The sequence below is a fragment of the Cottoperca gobio genome, chromosome 9 (assembly GCF_900634415.1).
Source record: "Cottoperca gobio chromosome 9, fCotGob3.1, whole genome shotgun sequence".
In the NCBI taxonomy this organism is placed as follows: Eukaryota; Metazoa; Chordata; class Actinopteri; order Perciformes; family Bovichtidae; genus Cottoperca; species Cottoperca gobio.
In genome coordinates this window covers 1,070,811-1,089,137 of record NC_041363.1, presented here as the reverse complement: position 1 = coordinate 1,089,137, position 18,327 = coordinate 1,070,811, and the positions used below count along the sequence as shown (strand labels likewise).

Below are 18,327 nucleotides of genomic sequence, written 5' to 3'. Positions count from 1 at the left end.
ATGTCTTAAACATCCTCCGTTGGGATCAGAGATTATACCAACAGCTCTTTGGATCTCGTGCGGTTCAGCTTTCTGTCACTGAGCACCAAAGACTTCCCTCATCACATCGAGCGATCGTCTACTATTGTTCCAACGTGTCTGTTCGTGGCGTTGAGCTTAAACGCTCTTTTTGTAAAACATGCAAGCGAGATTTCTTCAAGAGGAACTTGCGAGGTCAACCTGGCGTCGGGAGGAAACGGGTGTTTTCCTCCCGACTGCCGTCGCTGTGCACTGCTGAAGAACCACGAGTGCCTACGCTTGAAGTGACGTTGATCGCGTCCTGCTGACTGCTCCGTGTTTGTCTTTGCTGGTGAGGTTAGAACCGCCCCCCCATCGCTTTGGTCTTTTCCTCCTCCTGCTACTGATTTCACGTTCCAGCTGATGGCGGAGGAAGTGTCTGACTGTTAGCATGTTAGCTGTTAGCTAAGTGTCTGACTGTTAGCATGTTGGCTGTTAGCTAAGTGTCTGACTGTTAGCATGTTGGCTGTTAGCTAAGTGTCTAACTGTTAGCTGTTAGCTAAGTCTCTAACTGTTAGCATGTTAGCTGTTAGCTAAGTGTCTGACTGTTAGCTGTTAGCTAAGTGTCTGACTGTTAGCTGTTAGCTAAGTGTCTGACTGTTAGCAGAGACGCTGTGCCGAGAGACGCCCTCAGGACGTGTGCACGGCGCTGCTTCTTTTCCATTCTTCCTCCAGTGTCCAGGTGAATTCAGAGACGTTTTGTTCTTGTTGGTGAACTAACGGCTCCAGAATGTTTGGTGTCACATCTGGGTGACAACACGTCCAGGCGGTGGACCGCAGAATGGACAAAGAATACAGAAGCTACAGAAATAGCTGAAACCTCACCATCACGATGAACCAGCATTTCTAACGACTAACAAACGGAGACTTCTTCTGTGCATGGCCGTCGCTCTTTGTCTGAAGATTCCTCTTTAATACGTTTTTGTTTAGCTGTTGAGCTGCTTTTTACGTTTGAACTCATCTTCTTCTATGGTTTTATATGTGGTTGGTGATATTTTCAGTGTAATGTTTGTAGGTATTTACTTATAATGAATGTTTAAGTGGAATTAATGCTATTTTCAAGTTCAATAAATCTCAAATTTTTGTATCTGCTTTTATCCAGTTGCTTTATTAAACATGCCATTAAAAATATATATACTTTTAAATATCTGTAAAAGAATAATAAAATAAAGGTGGACATATAAAGAGGAATAAATATATAAATATAATTTAAAGAAACAAAGTGGGGATACAAATATATAAATACAATTATTTAAAAAAAATAAAGACTACAGTAATAATAAAAATAAATATTACGCAAAATTAAATTAACAAATTAATGAAAGTTAAAAATATTTTTTTGTTATTTGTTTATATTGCCACATTTATTTATTCAAAAGATTTCCACATTGTTTTATATATTTATTCCTCTTTACACACATTTCCTCTTATTGACGGCGCTCGTATGACACCTGCTCTCTTCAGGTGTCACAAGGCTCCGGGTGCGTTCCTGAAGCGAGACAGCCATCTAGTGTCGCTCGGCTGATGACGCTTTATCTTCAACATCCAGTTTTAAAGTGCGGTGTGGTGAAAGGTCGCTGGCTGTCTCTTACAGTGCACCGCTTCATGAAAATATATCTATAATACTTATTTACTTATTTAAATTCAATATTACCTGCACTAAATCACAGGTATATGAAGTTTAAATGTAAAGAAGTTACACAGCGTTGGTAACGTTTACAACACAAACATTACTTAATTAGTTTTTCACCTGTGATTTAAAAGAAATTACATCTCGCACTCAAAATTATATTTTATATGTAATTTGTGTTGTATGTTGCAGACTGGCTGTCCACTGCATCCGTGTGGAGTATTATTTATTTACTTTGTCAGTCAATACATTTCCACTTGAATAAAAATGTTTTGTTTGGTTTTTAATAAAACTTTCACGTGAATTTGGGTTTAATCAGGAAAATTCATGTAACGTTCAAATACAGTTAGGAAAACAAAGAACAATAATAGCTCAAATTAAAGTTATTTACAGGGGTTATTAATGCATTTGTCACATCTGATGTAGAAAGTTTTACGCAGCAGGCGCAGCCACGATTCATGATCCTGACGTAAACTTTATCAGTGGCAACCTGCCACATGAGACACAGACACTCCGGGGATGATACCCCGGATGATGAGTTAGTAACATACATTTATATAAATGCATACAGATAGAGAGGGAGAAGAAGAGAGAGGGAGGGGAGGAGAGAGGGAGGGGAAGAGAGGGAGGGGAAGAGAGGGAAGAGAGTGGGAGGGGAAGAGAGGAGAGGGAGGGGAGGAGAGGGAGGGGAAGAGAGAGGAAGAGAAGGAAGAGAGGAGAGGGAGGGGAAGAGAGGGAGGGGAGGAGAGGGAAGAGAGGAGAGGGAGGGGAAGAGAGGAGAGGGAGGGGAGGAGAGGGAGGGGAAGAGAGAGGAAGAGAAGGAAGAGAGGAGAGGGAGGGGAAGAGAGGGAGGGGAAGAGAGAGGAAGAGAAGGAGGGGAAGAGAGAGGAAGAGAAGGAGGGGAAGAGAGGGAAGGGAGGAGAGGTAGGGGAAGAGAGGGAGGGGAGGAGAGAGGAAGAGAAGGAAGAGAAGGAAGAGAGGAGAGGGAAGGGAAGTGAGGGAGGGGAGGAGAGAGGAAGAGAAGGAAGAGAGGAGGAGAGGGAGGGGAGGAGAGGGATGGGGAGGAGAGGGAGGGGAGGAGAGAGGAAGTGAAGGAAGAGAGGAGAGGGAGGGGAAGAGAGGGAGGGGAGGAGAGAGGAAGAGTACTTAAAGTAAAAGTACTGATTGTGCAGTAAATGTAGTTAAAGTACTTAAAGTAAAGTACTGATTGTGTAGTACATGTAGTTAAAGTACTTAAAGTAAAGTACTGATTGTGTAGTACATGTAGTTAAAGTACTTAAAGTAAAAGTACTGATTGTGTAGTAAATGTAGTTAAAGTACTTAAAGTAAAGTACTGATTGTGTAGTACATGTAGTTAAAGTACTTAAAGTAAAGTACTGATTGTGCAGTAAATGTAGTTAAAGTACTTAAAGTAAAGTACTGATTGTGTAGTAACTGTAGTTAAAGTACTTAAAGTAAAGTACTGATTGTGTAGTAAATGTAGTTAAAGTACTTAAAGTAAAAGTACTGATTGTGTAGTACATGTAGTTAAAGTACTTAAAGTAAAAGTACTGATTGTGTAGTACATGTAGTTAAAATACTTAAAGTAAAAGTACTGATTGTGTAGTAACTGTAGTTAAAGTCAGTCAGATGATATACAGTCAGATTATATACAGTTAGATTATATACAGTCAGATGATATACAGTCAGATTATATACAGTCAGATTATATAGTCAGGTTATATACAGTCAGATTATATACAGTCAGATTATATACAGTCAGATTATATACAGTTATATTATATAGTCAGATTATATACAGTCATATTATATACAGTCATATTATATACAGTTAGATTATATACAGTTAGATTATATACAGTCATATTATATACAGTTAGATTATATACAGTCATATTATATACAGTCATATTATATACAGTTAGATTATATACAGTCAGATTATATACAGTTAGATTATATACAGTCATATTATATACAGTCATATTATATACAGTTAGATTATATATAGTCAGATTATATACAGTTAGATTATATACAGTCAGATGATATACAGTCATATGATATACAGTCAGATTATATACAGTTAGATTATATACAGTCAGATGATATACAGTCATATGATATACAGTCAGATTATATACAGTCATATTATATACAGTTAGATTATATACAGTCATATTATATACAGTTAGATTATATACAGTCATATTATATACAGTCATATTATATACAGTTAGATTATATACAGTCAGATTATATACAGTTAGATTATATACAGTCAGATGATATACAGTCAGATGATATACAGTCAGATTATATACAGTCAGATTATATACAGTTATATTATATAGTCAGATTATATACAGTCATATTATATACAGTCATATTATATACAGTTAGATTATATAGAGTCATATTATATACAGTTAGATTATATAGAGTCATATTATATACAGTCATATTATATACAGTTAGATTATATAGAGTCATATTATATACAGTCATATTATATACAGTCATATTATATGCAGTCATATTATATAGTCATATTATATACAGTCAGATTATATACAGTCAGATTATATAGTTATATTATATAGTCAGATTATATACAGTCAGATTATATACAGTCATATTATATACAGTCATATTATATACAGTCAGATTATATACAGTCATATTATATACAGTCAGATGATATACAGTCAGATGATATACAGTCATATTATATACAGTCAGATTATGACGTTAATGTATGTAATGTTTGTATTTGGAACGCGCCCCTAAACCACGTGCTACGTTTCCATAGTCACGTCACATCAACTCCACCATGTTGTAGGAACTCCAGCTCCTCACTCACTGTCAGATTACAGCTCAACCCGAGGGGGAGGATCCGCTGCGAGGACGGTCTGCATCGGGAGGACTCGGGTGTTTCTGCATACTAACGAACCGCGACTTCACGTGAGGCGGCCGTTTCTTTTCCCCACATAAGAAGATGAAACAGCAGTTTTCCGTTGCTGTCCGTTGACTTCACAGTACGTTAAGATGTTAGCCGGCTAACTAGCTGGAACAGAGTAACTAAATCGGATTATCTGATAACGGAAGCCTCCCTCTAGGTAACACCCAGGTATTATTAGCTGTACTTGACAACTATTACACAGCAAACAGTCGTCTCTTGTTGTTGTTGTTTTTTTTATGTTAAATACATTTATCATTTTTTTGTCAAAAGTACTACTTTGTGCTGTAATTATTCGCTAGCATGCAAGCTAGCTCGCTTATTAGCCAGTAAAAAGCCCAACAAGAGCCGCAGCTGTGTCGCGAGCTAATCTCCGCTGTTAGTTGGAAACGTTGCGTTCGTGCCTCCGACAACAACACGCAGTCCGGGCGGAGCGGACGGGGATGTGCTAGCTTGTCTCCGGGCCAGCTGGCGAGAGAGCTGTACGAGATTTCATCCCCGAAATTAGCCTTCAAACGAAGCAAAGATGTCAGGAAAGGATAAAGACAAAGACAAACCGGAGAAACAGTCCACCACGGAGCGGCTGGTGAAAGGTGAGTGTTTGCTCCAGATTTACACGCGCACTGTTCTCCCATCAGGGATTATTGCACCTGAAGGTAGCGCGTGCATTGAAAACCCACCTGTAGCTTTGCGGATAACTTTGTGTAAAGCCGTTGCTGTGGCTAATATATGTTATTATAGCAGTCCGAGGCCCAGTGCAGGAACAACATGTCATAAAGTAGTTATTCATGCTTAAATGTGTCGTTTCTCATTTGAAATGAGTCCAGATTTAAATGCATACAATAGTCACCACCTTGTTCCAATATGAGCGAATGAAAATCCTTGAACTGGTTAACATATGAGATCCTGAGGGCAATGTTTGCCCCTCCATCACGCTTTTTAGGAGCACTTGAGATTTCTTGGGGCATTTTTGCCCACTGACCCTGCAGAGGCCAGTAGGCATATAGTGATATGACATTAAGTAGTGTTGTCACAATACTGGAATTTCTAACTTCAACACAATACATTGAAAAATATTAATATGAACACCATTGTTCGATCCCACAGGGACAAAACAAAACATACAAGATAAATAGTGGTGTCTGTGTGAGACGAGAGAGCAGAACATATTGTTCTAAATATTCAGTATCAATGGGTTTCGATACTTTGGTATTTTTGACAACTTTACTATAGAGTTATTAAAAGATTATTTTGTATAGTCTTATCCACAGGGACTTCTTAGTCATTCCCTTTTACCAGGAGATGCTCAGAGATGAACCTGGGCAACTTTTTCCTATGATTGCTTGAACTTCACAGAAGCCTCAATAGTTGTCCCGTGGTATATGTGACACACCACCACGTAGCAGACATCAAAGGTGACAAGTCATCCTAAATCGGTGCCCGATCTCCTTGACATTTAGGATGGATGAAATCTTAATTCATGAGGCCGCGTTGCTCACTCATGGGATAACCCAAGGTCTGCTCAGGTTACCAGCAGAGTTTGACAGGATGGATTCCTTCACACTGAGGTTGTCCTGTTTCATCGGACAAACAGGACACCATTTGTTATGTCTGCCCAAGACAAGACGGGCAGAGCCGAGTCTTAGGTAGCTTCCAGGGGAGAACCCCACCCCGGCCACCACCACTCCTTAATGCCGACATGCCGACGCACTGCAGCCTGCATCCATGTCTGTCTGCAAGGACACTGGGAGAGTGTCCTGCCAGGGAACTGGAATGCTGAAGTGTGAGCCAGTAGGGAGAGGGTGAGTTAATTGTGGAAAGAATCTCCCCAGTGATGTTCCCAACATGGACAGCCACATGGTGGAGAGAGAGAATAGGAACGTGGCAGAAGAGAGAAAGAAGAAATGCAGACTGGAGTATTGAGACTGCTTAGCTTCAGGGTGCCACCCGAAACCAATTTTGGTTACGTATGAAAAAGTCTGACATAAGTTGCTGTTATCCACATCATGCATGGTTAAGGTTTTCTGAGAACATATTTGTAAAGCTGATAAATAAAATGCATGAATTAATAGATGTGGGATTCATGTAAGAATCAAGATTCTTATCGTCTAAGTTTATTAAATCGATTCACAACTTCCAAAAACCTAGTTATTCTTACTGATGTAATAATCCTGCACACCAAGAACGTTGTGTCGAGCATTGTTGTGTGATTTGTTGAAAAATCACACAACTCTATATTTTGAAATCGGCATGTTTGTGATAAATAAAAAGGCAGCTGGCTTAAGCCTACCAACTGTAGTTATATAACAGGCAGCATTTTTATTTGTTGTATAACTTGAACTCATTATTCTTGAAGTCTCTGAGAATCTAGAAATACTAAACACTTAGGTATGAATACATGTTTTGTCTTAGCTTTGCCTTTGTACGTTTACATCATTACATTCAGTTGATGTATCTTTTTCAAATCAAATATAAAAACTCTATAATCTTACACACACTCTGCGTTCATCGCCTTCATTAGTGCACAGCTGACTGGAGTTCATCCTGAAGGTAGCTCCTCTACGTTCTGAATCCTGAATCAATTTTAAATCAAGAACAGATTTTGAATTAAATTGTGAGATTCCAAAACATTCACACCCTTTAGAAATGATGCTTGTAAAATAAAAATGTGGACTCTTCAAACTCCATATTAGTTGATGGCAGTGATGTTTCCAGTGTAACTTCTGCAGTAAGAGGGCTTAACTGGTAGACAAGCTAAGACTAATGCTGCTCTGTTTGTGTAAGTCAACAGATTATCTTGTGTGTGTGTGTGTGTGTGTGTGTTTGTGTGTGTGTGTGTGTGTTCGTGTGTGCGTACTTTTTTACGTTGAGGTTTTTTCGAATGATGCTTTAAATGTATGTCTGACTTCATAACCAAACAGTTTGAATAAAGTGATTGATGAGATTAAATGAGTTTGTCTTATTAAATGAACTCTATTTAATGAATGTAGCTCGTCAGTGTGGGCCTCCCTTTGTGTGCGGCAGAGCAAACTGTTTTCTGACTGCAGTGAAAATGTTTTTGAAAGGCTAAAGGCCAACACGTATGGATTGAAGCAGAATATTTGGTTGAGGCCCTGTCACACATATCCGTATGACAGAAACGTATGCCGGCACGTACGAAATATCGGCAACAGGTTGATATAAAGTAAGTGTAAGTTGTGATCGTTAGAAGGACGCAGACGACACGCCGAACACGCCAGACACACAGCCCCGTCACACAGCTCCGTACGGCAGAAATATGCCGGCGTATATGAAAAGTAGCTCAACATGTGTCCGAGTCCAAATACGTCCTACTTTTCCACAGCGGTGTTGTAGCTGATGTATACATAACTAATACATAACAAATTATTATACGTATGTCAAACATTGATAGCGTATCACTTACTTATTTAAAACGTATCAGAGCGTCTGGACAACGGAGCTGGAAAAGTGCCATCTGGTTCACGTCATGCTGATGCTGGAGAACGACTAACATGCTGAACGCTAGCTGTACGTAGAAACACGTTAATAAGTTACTCCGTCGTCAGGCATCATCTTAACATCGGGTAGGAACAGGTTATCCACTCGTTATCAATACATTGGCTGTAGGGTTCACGTCAGCCGACATAGCCTATATCTAACGTACCGCTAACGTAGTCACGTAGGTATTCACGTACTGTATTTACGTAAGTAAGTATTCACGTATGTCTAACGTAACGTAACGTCAGCATATCTTATGAAGGACACGTCGGGTACGTTCGGTAATTTTGAACATGCTCAAAACATCAGTGTTCAACAACGTACACCAGCGTAACACCACCTGCTCTTAACGAACATTACTTATACCTTACCTTATATCAACGTACACCAGCGTAACACCACCTGCTCTTAACGAACACTACTTATACCTTACCTTATATCAACGTACACCAGCGTAACACCACCTGCTCTTAATGAACACTACTTATACCTTACCTTATATCAACGCACACCAGCGTAACACCACCTGCTCTTAATGAACACTACTTATACCTTACCTTATATCAACGTACACCAGCGTAACACCACCTGCTCTTAATGAACACTACTTATACCTTACCTTATATCAACGTACACCAGCGTAACACCACCTGCTCTTAATGAACACTACTTATACCTTACCTTATATCAACGTACACCAGCGTAACACCACCTGCTCCTAACGAACACTACTTATACCTTACCTTATATCAACGTACACCAGCGTAACACCACCTGCTCTTAATGAACACTACTTATACCTTACCTTATATCAACGTGCACCAGCGTAACACCACCTGCTCCTAACGAACACTACTTATACCTTACCTTATATCAACGTACACCAGCGTAACACCACCTGCTCTTAATGAATACTACTTATACCTTACCTTATATCAACGTACACCTGCGTAACACCACCTGCTCTTAACAAACACTACTTATACCTTACCTTATATCAACGTACACCAGCGTAACACCACCTGCTCTTAATGAACACTACTTATACCTTACCTTATATCAACGTACACCAGCGTAACACCACCTGCTCTTAATGAACACTACTTATACCTTACCTTATATCAACGTACACCAGCGTAACACCACCTGCTCCTAACGAACACTACTTATACCTTACCTTATATCAACGTACACCAGCGTAACACCACCTGCTCTTAATGAACACTACTTATACCTTACCTTATATCAACGTACACCAGCGTAACACCACCTGCTCTTAATGAATACTACTTATACCTTACCTTATATCAACGTACACCAGCGTAACACCACCTGCTCCTAACGAACACTACTTATACCTTACCTTATATCAACGTACACCAGCGTAACACCACCTGCTCTTAATGAACACTACTTATACCTTATATCAACGTACACCAGCGTAACACCACCTGCTCTTAATGAACACTACTTATACCTTACCTTATATCAACGTACACCAGCGTAACACCACCTGCTCTTAACGAACACTACTTATACCTTACCTTATATCAACATACACCAGCGTAACACCACCTGCTCTTAACGAACACTACTTATACCTTACCTTATATCAACGTACACCAGCGTAACACCACCTGCTCTTAATGAACACTACTTATACCTTACCTTATATCAACGCACACCAGCGTAACACCACCTGCTCTTAGTGAACGCTACTTATACCTTACCTTATATCAACGTACACCAGCGTAACACCACCTGCTCCTAACGAACACTACTTATACCTTACCTTATATCAACGCACACCAGCGTAACACCACCTGCTCTTAATGAATACTATTTATACCTTACCTTATATCAACGTACACCAGCGTAACACCACCTGCTCCTAACGAACACTACTTATACCTTACCTTATATCAACGTACACCAGCGTAACACCACCTGCTCTTAATGAACACTACTTATACCTTACCTTATATCAACGTACATCAGCGTAACACCACCTGCTCTTAATGAATACTACTTATACCTTACCTTATATCCGATCCGATGAAAAGTTGGATGTATTTGGACTCTGACTAATGTTCATATACGCCAGCATACTCTTCTGCCATACGGAGATGTGTGACGGGGCCTTTAGATAAAACATGTTGTATATTTTTGGAAATGATTACTTCTATCTTCTTTTGAAACTGCTTGATGTGACAAAGATTCGTGTCAACTTTGATACTAATTGGACTGGGTTGTTGCTGTGTGTTAAACCTGACACTACATTTAAATTCAAAGAGAAGCCAGAGGGGAATTTATGCAGTACTAGCACACCATATGATTGACTGACGGAGATGACGAATAAACCCCGATGCCTGGCTATTTAGCTTGCGAGGGTAATACATTCACTGATAATTAGAGCAATCTGAAGTGGACTTCATGATTCATCCAGCCATAGTCTGCTCCATTCATCTCTACCCAGCCGTATCTTTGTAATTCAATCCTCCTCTATTGTGTTGATTTTGAAACAATGGCGAACATATTCTAGCCCCTGGCTCATATCACTGTCCAAAACATTATCCTCGGTGGGCAGGATGGTGGATGGTAGTGTCTTTGTTTCTTTAGTCGTTTGTTGTCGTGCCAGACAGTGTGGGTGTTGATGCAGTGCGGCCCAACGTGTGTCTGTGGTTTTGAAGAGTTCATCAAACATTAATGCTAATTAGGCCAGGCAGTTTCTAATAAAAAGTCTCAGGGCGGTGGAAGCTTATTATTTTTAACAAAAACATTTTTCTTCATTGGGTTGTGTGTCAGAAAAAAGAGAGGCTTGCTTCACATTGTTTGTACTGTTGTTTTCTTTCCCCGCACAGTGTCGTCTGTTTGGATGGAGCTGTTTACTGGCAGCCAGAGCTTCATGTGCATCTGTGTTTGAACAGACTGCTCCAGCCTTGATTGTACAGGCAAACCTACCCAGAATGTATTATTATACCTCCGCCATGGAGCAAAAAGCACCGGCCCGATTCTCATGAAACTTGGTGGAAGGGTGTAGCATGGGCTAAGATAGAGCTCGTTAAACTGTGGAGCGGAACGGAATCACACGGCGGATACACAAATGATGTTTCACTCTCATTAACGTTGTGCTGTATTCATGTGGTGTAGGAATAGTCGGATAAAAGGAGTTCCCGATTGGGAAAATCCACCTGAACCTCAATTTGGAACAACAACTCTTGAACAGATATCAACGTGTTGTTTAAACACTACACCTCTTCTTTGTGGCGTCCATGTTGTTTCCACATTACGACTTAAAGCTGATGAACATACAAGGTCTTCGCTTTCAGAGTGCCCTTCTAGTTGTTGTTATTATTATAGGGCGGGAGGGTGGGTGTCATTCCTGTTGAGTGTTCAGTTTCTTTGGAATTGAGACTAGCTATTATTGTCCAGCATGGCTAATCACTGCCAGCTTCCAGGCAAATGCTCATAAATGTGGTCAGCATGATGGTTGCTTGAGATGTTTACGCGGTCTGGTTATCTCATGCCTATTATGCATTCTGGCTCATCAGCTTTTCACAGAGTCTGCTTTGTTTGTTCGTACTGGAGCCTTCCTTCAGTGTGACAAGGCTTTTAAATAAACAGCCCCTGAATCTGGAAGCCCTCGCTAATAGAAGCTTTACCTAATCTGTTCTTAAGTCTCGTACCTCAGCTTACTGCTCTCTTCGCAGCCATGCCTTGTAGGCCCGGGAGCACTTACTGTTTATTTATACCACCTCACTGGTCATTGCATGACAGCTTGTCCTCTGCACAGGCTAGCCAAGTTGGAACTGTGCTGTAGCTTCTCCATCGCAGGCCAGGCTGTAGTCTGTGGCCTAACTAACTTCAATTACCAGCATCTCCTGCACCGAGTCAAACGCTTCCTGCAGTCCAATATTCACTGCTCTGTTAAACTAGCAATTAATCCTACAGTGTGTCAAACAGACACTACATGCTCTCGTCAATTTTGAGATTTTGGGCTATTTTGCCTCCATAACATGTCTTATTTCATCAGTGGAAATAAAACATCCAAAAAAACAATATAGGCGTTTATTTCACTAACTGTGTGTAGATTTAAACTCTCCACAGCTACATTACATAACGCCTCATGTACATATTAAACACTTGTGATATAAACTTGTGTTGATGTGAGTCATGAAGTGGGGAAGCTTCATGATATCTGTTAGTTACATGTTTGACCCTGTTCACCTGTAGTGTGTACAACATGTATGACTCTGTTCACCTGTAGTGTGTACAACATGTATGACTCTGTTCACCTGTAGTGTGTACAACATGTATGACTCTGTTCACCTGTAGTGTGTACAACATGTATGACTCTGTTCACCTGTAGTGTGTACAACATGTTTGACCCTGTTCACCTGTAGTGTGTACAACATGTATGACCCTGTTCACCTGTAGTGTGTACAACATGTATGACCCTGTTCACCTGTAGTGTGTACAACATGTATGACCCTGTTCACCTGTAGTGTGTACAACATGTATGACTCTGTTCACCTGTAGTGTGTACAACATGTATGACTCTGTTCACCTGTAGTGTGTACAACATGTATGACTCTGTTCACCTGTAGTGTGTACAACATGTATGACTCTGTTCACCTGTAGTGTGTACAACATGTTTGACCCTGTTCACCTGTAGTGTGTACAACATGTTTGACCCTGTTCACCTGTAGTGTGTACAACATGTATGACTCTGTTCACCTGTAGTGTGTACAACATGTATGACTCTGTTCACCTGTAGTGTGTACAACATGTATGACTCTGTTCACCTGTAGTGTGTACAACATGTATGAATGTTACAATACATTTCTTTAAAGGAGCTTTTTCTCACACTCTTCAGCAGAAATCTCCACTTCAGCAGCACTTACATACACCAAACTTTCCACTTTCATTCCTCTCTATATTCTGAAGCTTTGTGCAGAGGGCTTTGTTCACATGTCACTCACAGCTCATGTTATACACGCTACACTAACTACATGCAGGAGATGCACAGAGTTCTGTGTGTTGACAGGATTTAGTGATTTATGGAGTGATACAAAGACAGATCCAGAATCTGTACAAACCTTTGACATGTGAACAACATGCAACACTTTGAACGTGCTTCATCCAGACTTCTCTTTACATCTGGACATGGAGCAGATCAGCACATCTTTAATAACATAATGTCTCATTTACATATTTAAACATCACATTTCAGAAAATGTATTACAAAAAAAATGATTGTCTTAATATAAGTAATGAAGTGGGGAAGCTTCATGGTGATATCTATTAGTTAAATATATATATATATATATATATATATATATATATATATATATATATATATATATATATATATATATATATATATATATATATAACAGCATTTAAAACATCAGTGAATCAGCTTCTAAACTCCAACATGTTCCTCAAGTCCAGACTGAGACACAACTGTGAGAGAGAAGTGCACCAGGCTGCCTCTGCACTCAGGCCCCGCATCACTGATTAGCAAATGCGCCCACACTAAAAACTCATTAACGCTTTTTTCATTTTGCACTTTGATTTGCTGTGTGTGGGTGTGACAACATTCTCAGAAAGCCTCCCTCTCCTCTTCTTGTTCATTGCCTCTGGCACAGCTTATCACACAAGGAGTGCTGATTTCCACACGCTGATACATGAAGTATTTATGTCACATTTGATGACACGCGGTGTCCTGTGCACTGACCTGCGGATGGGTTTGATGTTATCAGCAATGCGGGATGACAGTGTGTACTGTGGAAAGGTTTCCTGTGTTGTTTTATGCTCTACAAAAGGAAATCTACAATTACTTTTGCACCTTTGTATGTAATGCCTCTGCATCCCTTACAGACATGGTTGTAAAACAGTTTTTACTAGCTCTACACCACACTTAATTGGTGCCATCATGTATTTGTTGTGTGCCTGGCTGGCCTGTTATTAAACATACCAGCTGTAATCCCTTTTACCTTGCAAGCCCTGCAAGTGAGAGGGCTTGGATCACACTCTACTATTGTTTTGAACATGTGCAGCTTAGTCAGTAACTATCTGTCCTGCAGTTTTATGAGCTGATGAAGCTGCTGCCAGTGTTGCAGTACTAATCTGCACTGGACAATTAGAATTTCAGCCTGTTTAATAGTGGTAGTTATACAATGTTTCACACCTCACTGCATTAATGATTGATATTGGATTGAATCAATACTGTATTTATAATGTACATTTTAAGTAATGATTATATTTATACTATCCCTGCATTTTAAACACTGAATAATAGATCCCGTTTTATGAATGACTCTTATTTACACTGTTGTTACATACACATATTATCTCTATTCTTCCGTATATATTGTTATTATTTAGTTTTTTTTTATATTGTTGCACACATTTTAACATGCATATTTCTATTTTTCTTATTTGACTCTAAATTTGAGCAACTTTAACCTCATTTCCTGCTGTGGATCAATACAGTTCTGAATTATGCTTACATATATTACATATTGGTAAGTTCGTATTAAAGTATCCTTTTTAGGTAATAGCTTTTTCTATTCTCTTGAAACTCTCTCCGATCCTCCTGCTGGATCCCGTCAGACACAAAGACATGTTGAGTTTTCGATGCTGCACACTTGACTATGTTTTGATCGTGAAGCTCTCGGGTCTCAGCCTTGAAAGCATTGACTTTTAGTGATGACGCTAAAAGGATTGTGTGGGTGGTGTGGAGCAGATTACTGAGAGAGGGCTTCTTACTGTCTGTGCATCTGTTCCCTGGTGTTATCATGTAGGTGTATCGCCCCCTCCCCCTCTTGGGTTAATAACTTTGGTCAATGCAAATGTCACCTCATGATTACAACTCAAGTAAATGCTGTCTGAGACGCAGAATGTTTCAGGGTTCATATCTTCTAATATTACTGATATGAAATTGCACAGATGCACTTCATCTGTTTGTTATATAACGATATAAATGAACAGATATTAAAGTGTACTCAGTTCTGCCTCTCAGCTGCTTTCAGTGTACTGCTGAAATACTAGGGCTGCAACTTACGATGATATTCAGTATCGATGAATCGCTTGGTGTATAAAATATAATATAAAATATAAAATAGTGAGAAAGTCCAAGGTGACGTCTTTAAATGTCTTGTTGTGTCCAAAGCCCAAAGATATTCACTTTAATGTGATAAAACAAAGAGGCAGCAAATCTCCACATTTAAGAGGCTGAAAAAGCCTTTTGTGCCATTTTTGAATGAACGATTACTTTAATAATTAATCGATTATCCAAATAGTTAGAGGTCAGTTTTCGGTCGAGAGGACAGAACCTCTTTCCCTTCATCTGGGTCGATTAGTCGACTAATCTATAAAATACAGCAAATTGCTTGTTGAAATTATTTCCAACATTCTTTTATTGAACAAATTAAACATTGAAATGAACACAAAAGGCACCAATACAATGTTAAAGTGCCGTTTTCTACTTGTACTCTTTCAACTCATTAAAAAATATCAGTCTTTCGCAATGTGTTTATTGCGAGAGTCGACATCGCGAGGGCAATAAAACGCCTATTAATCCTGATGGATGATGTTAAATCTTGTCTTCAACAGCTGTGCCGTACCCTCCACAACATAAGCTGACTGTGAAGGAGCTTTTTGAAGATGGAAAGCCCAACGCTGAGCTGCTCCGCAACCACCTTGTTAAAGAGGGCAGGGTGGAAGAGGACGTCGCTCTAAGGATCATCAACGATGGGGCCAACATCCTCCGCCAAGAGAAGTGCATGCTGGAAGTGGACGCGCCTATAACAGGTAGGCTGGCAGATGCTCAGAAGCTCTGACTAACTTGGAAAGTTTAATGTCCTAAAAAGTATTTACACGTACTGCATAAGATCCCTGAGCAGGGTGTTTCCAGAGAGATCAGATACCAGTGCCAGGTATATCCCATCCTGTGTGTAAATTACATGCATGCACCACATGATGGTCACACACACACACACACACACACACACACACACACACACACACACACACACACACACACACACACACACACACACACACACACTGTGTGTCCTGTGGCAGTAGGTGTGGGGAAAGGAGTAACTATTGGATGCAGTATACAGAAGTTATTCTAAGACGGCATAGATAGCACGCTGTTCGTCTCTGCCGGCAGCTGGTGTTGTTCTGAGTCGGAGTCAACGCAGTCATCAGTGAGTTCTGAAAAGATGTCTGCTCCCTCTGAGCTGACCTCTGCACGGCCTCACTCATAGACTCAACTCAGCTACCTCGGAACCTTTTATTTCTGGGTTTGTCACATAAGTTACTCAGCTTGTTACTATCAGTTTAAACACGTTTAAAGTGTGACAGTTAAAAGAAAGAAACACATGTTACCTGGATACACACTCGAGCATGGACCATAATATCTCTGCTGTTATCATCTGGTGCACAGCAGAGATATTCTGTTCATGTTGCAAAGTGTATATTCAGGTTAAAATCCGTTTTAATTGCCTTGAATATGATTTTGATGGCACTTGAAGTACAACTTTATTTCTCTGTAGGCTTAAACCGGGGAGAGCGAGTGTGTTGAGGTCTTTCAATAAGGGGTGTAAGAAAACGTCCATACTCTGGGGTGTCACTATATTATGTTTCGTGATTCTGTATAGAGTCTCACAAACACTATTGATTTGTAATGAGTAGTTACATGGAAAGATTTGTGTTCTTTATATTATAATATAACGCTTTGTTTACAGTCTCACAATATATCACGACTTAATGAATCGTAACATCCTGGTGTATCGAATCGCCTTTCTGTCGATGGTTGTGTTTGATTACCAACACAACCTTTACAGCTGACACTTTGCTAGTTCGCTGAGATGAAGCTGTTAAGTTTTAAATGAACGTTCCTAAAACAAAGTATTTAGAGTTCAGTTATTTAATAAGTGCGATATTGTTTTTCACACAGTCGTAAATCCTTTGTTTAAATGTTCCCATCTGCATCTCACACCGATGATGCTCGTGTTGCTCTGTCGTGTCATCTCGTGCTTACTGGAACCATTCATGTGTCATTCAGAAACGATCACTATGAAACATTCAGGTGCATCAGGTGCACTTCATTAAAGCTCCTCCCTCTCCCATAATAATGAGCTGTAAACTGTCACTGTTACCCCGTGTGTTTAATATCCCTTCATCATCTTAAACACACTCACATGAAAAGAATATTATTTGACCTAAAACGTAAACCTGTTAATATACGGCACAAGTTCTTTATTGTTACGAGATGGAGAATGTCCCGGAGAATAATTAGACGTAACTTATTTGTTACACTTCTACATCCTCCGTTATGTGAAAGAGCAACACAAGAGAAATGTATTGGAAATATATTAGACGTGTATTTAATATATCTGCACCATCTCGACAAAGAATACTCGTAAAACAATGTTCTACTATAACAAAATATCAAAGGCAAAGGGGTCTCTCTCACACACACACACACACACACACACACACACACACACACACACTGTCTGAGGTGACCCTTACACAGGCTAACCCTAACATGATTATGATTACTGTATTTATGATCATCTGTAGAGCTACAACTAACAATTATTTTCATTGTCAGTTAATCTGATTATTTTTATACGACTGTCTATAAAATGTCCGATCGGTGTTTCCCAAAGCCCGAGATGACCTCCTTAAGTTACTTGTTTTGTCCTCAAGTCAAAAGATATTAAGTTTACAGTCAGAGGAGTGAAGGAACCAGGAAATATTCACATTTAAGAATCAGAATTTAAAAATAAATGGTAAGACAGCAGCCTGCTCACTGGTTGTTGTTGCATTAGAATGAACCACCGCGTGTTTGTCTCCGCAGTGTGTGGTGATGTCCACGGACAATTCTTTGACCTTATGAAGCTGTTTGAAGTCGGGGGATCTCCCAGTAACACGCGGTATCTCTTCCTCGGTGACTACGTAGATCGAGGATACTTCAGTATTGAGGTAAGTAAATGATTCATTCATTATGTTGTCAGTGAAGAGACACAAAGAGACACGGTCACAGATTACTTCTCATTGTTGTCATTCACCATGTGCTCTGTTTGCTGAACAGGCTGTTTTGCTGGAGAGTTTCTGTAGATCTCTCCTACACTTCTTACTTTATACAATTGTTATTATTAGA

General features: G+C 39.7%; 2 protein-coding genes across 5 annotated transcripts in view; both read left to right on the top strand.

Annotated features, from left to right (window-relative positions):
- The window catches only part of vps37ba (VPS37B subunit of ESCRT-I a), a 14,042-nt gene extending 12,898 nt beyond the window's left edge, over window positions 1-1,144 (top strand). Inside the window, exon 4 of the mRNA XM_029440646.1 lies at window positions 1-1,144. This exon is cut by the window's left edge and continues 1,384 nt beyond it. The gene's annotated coding sequence lies outside the window, so the exon portion shown is untranslated.
- A 3,388-nt stretch (window positions 1,145-4,532) lies between these two features.
- Window positions 4,533-18,327, top strand: part of ppp3cca (protein phosphatase 3, catalytic subunit, gamma isozyme, a) — a 32,880-nt gene continuing 19,085 nt past the window's right edge. For 2 of the 4 annotated variants that reach the window (XM_029440641.1, XM_029440642.1), the window contains exons 1-3: window positions 4,533-5,239; window positions 15,765-15,962; window positions 18,025-18,149. In XM_029440641.1, coding sequence (XP_029296501.1) covers window positions 5,173-5,239; window positions 15,765-15,962; window positions 18,025-18,149 — 390 coding nt within the window. In that variant the 5' untranslated portion in view covers window positions 4,533-5,172. The remainder of the gene's footprint in view (window positions 5,240-15,764; window positions 15,963-18,024; window positions 18,150-18,327) is intronic. The other 2 variants (XM_029440640.1, XM_029440639.1) reach the window with 1 other exon arrangement.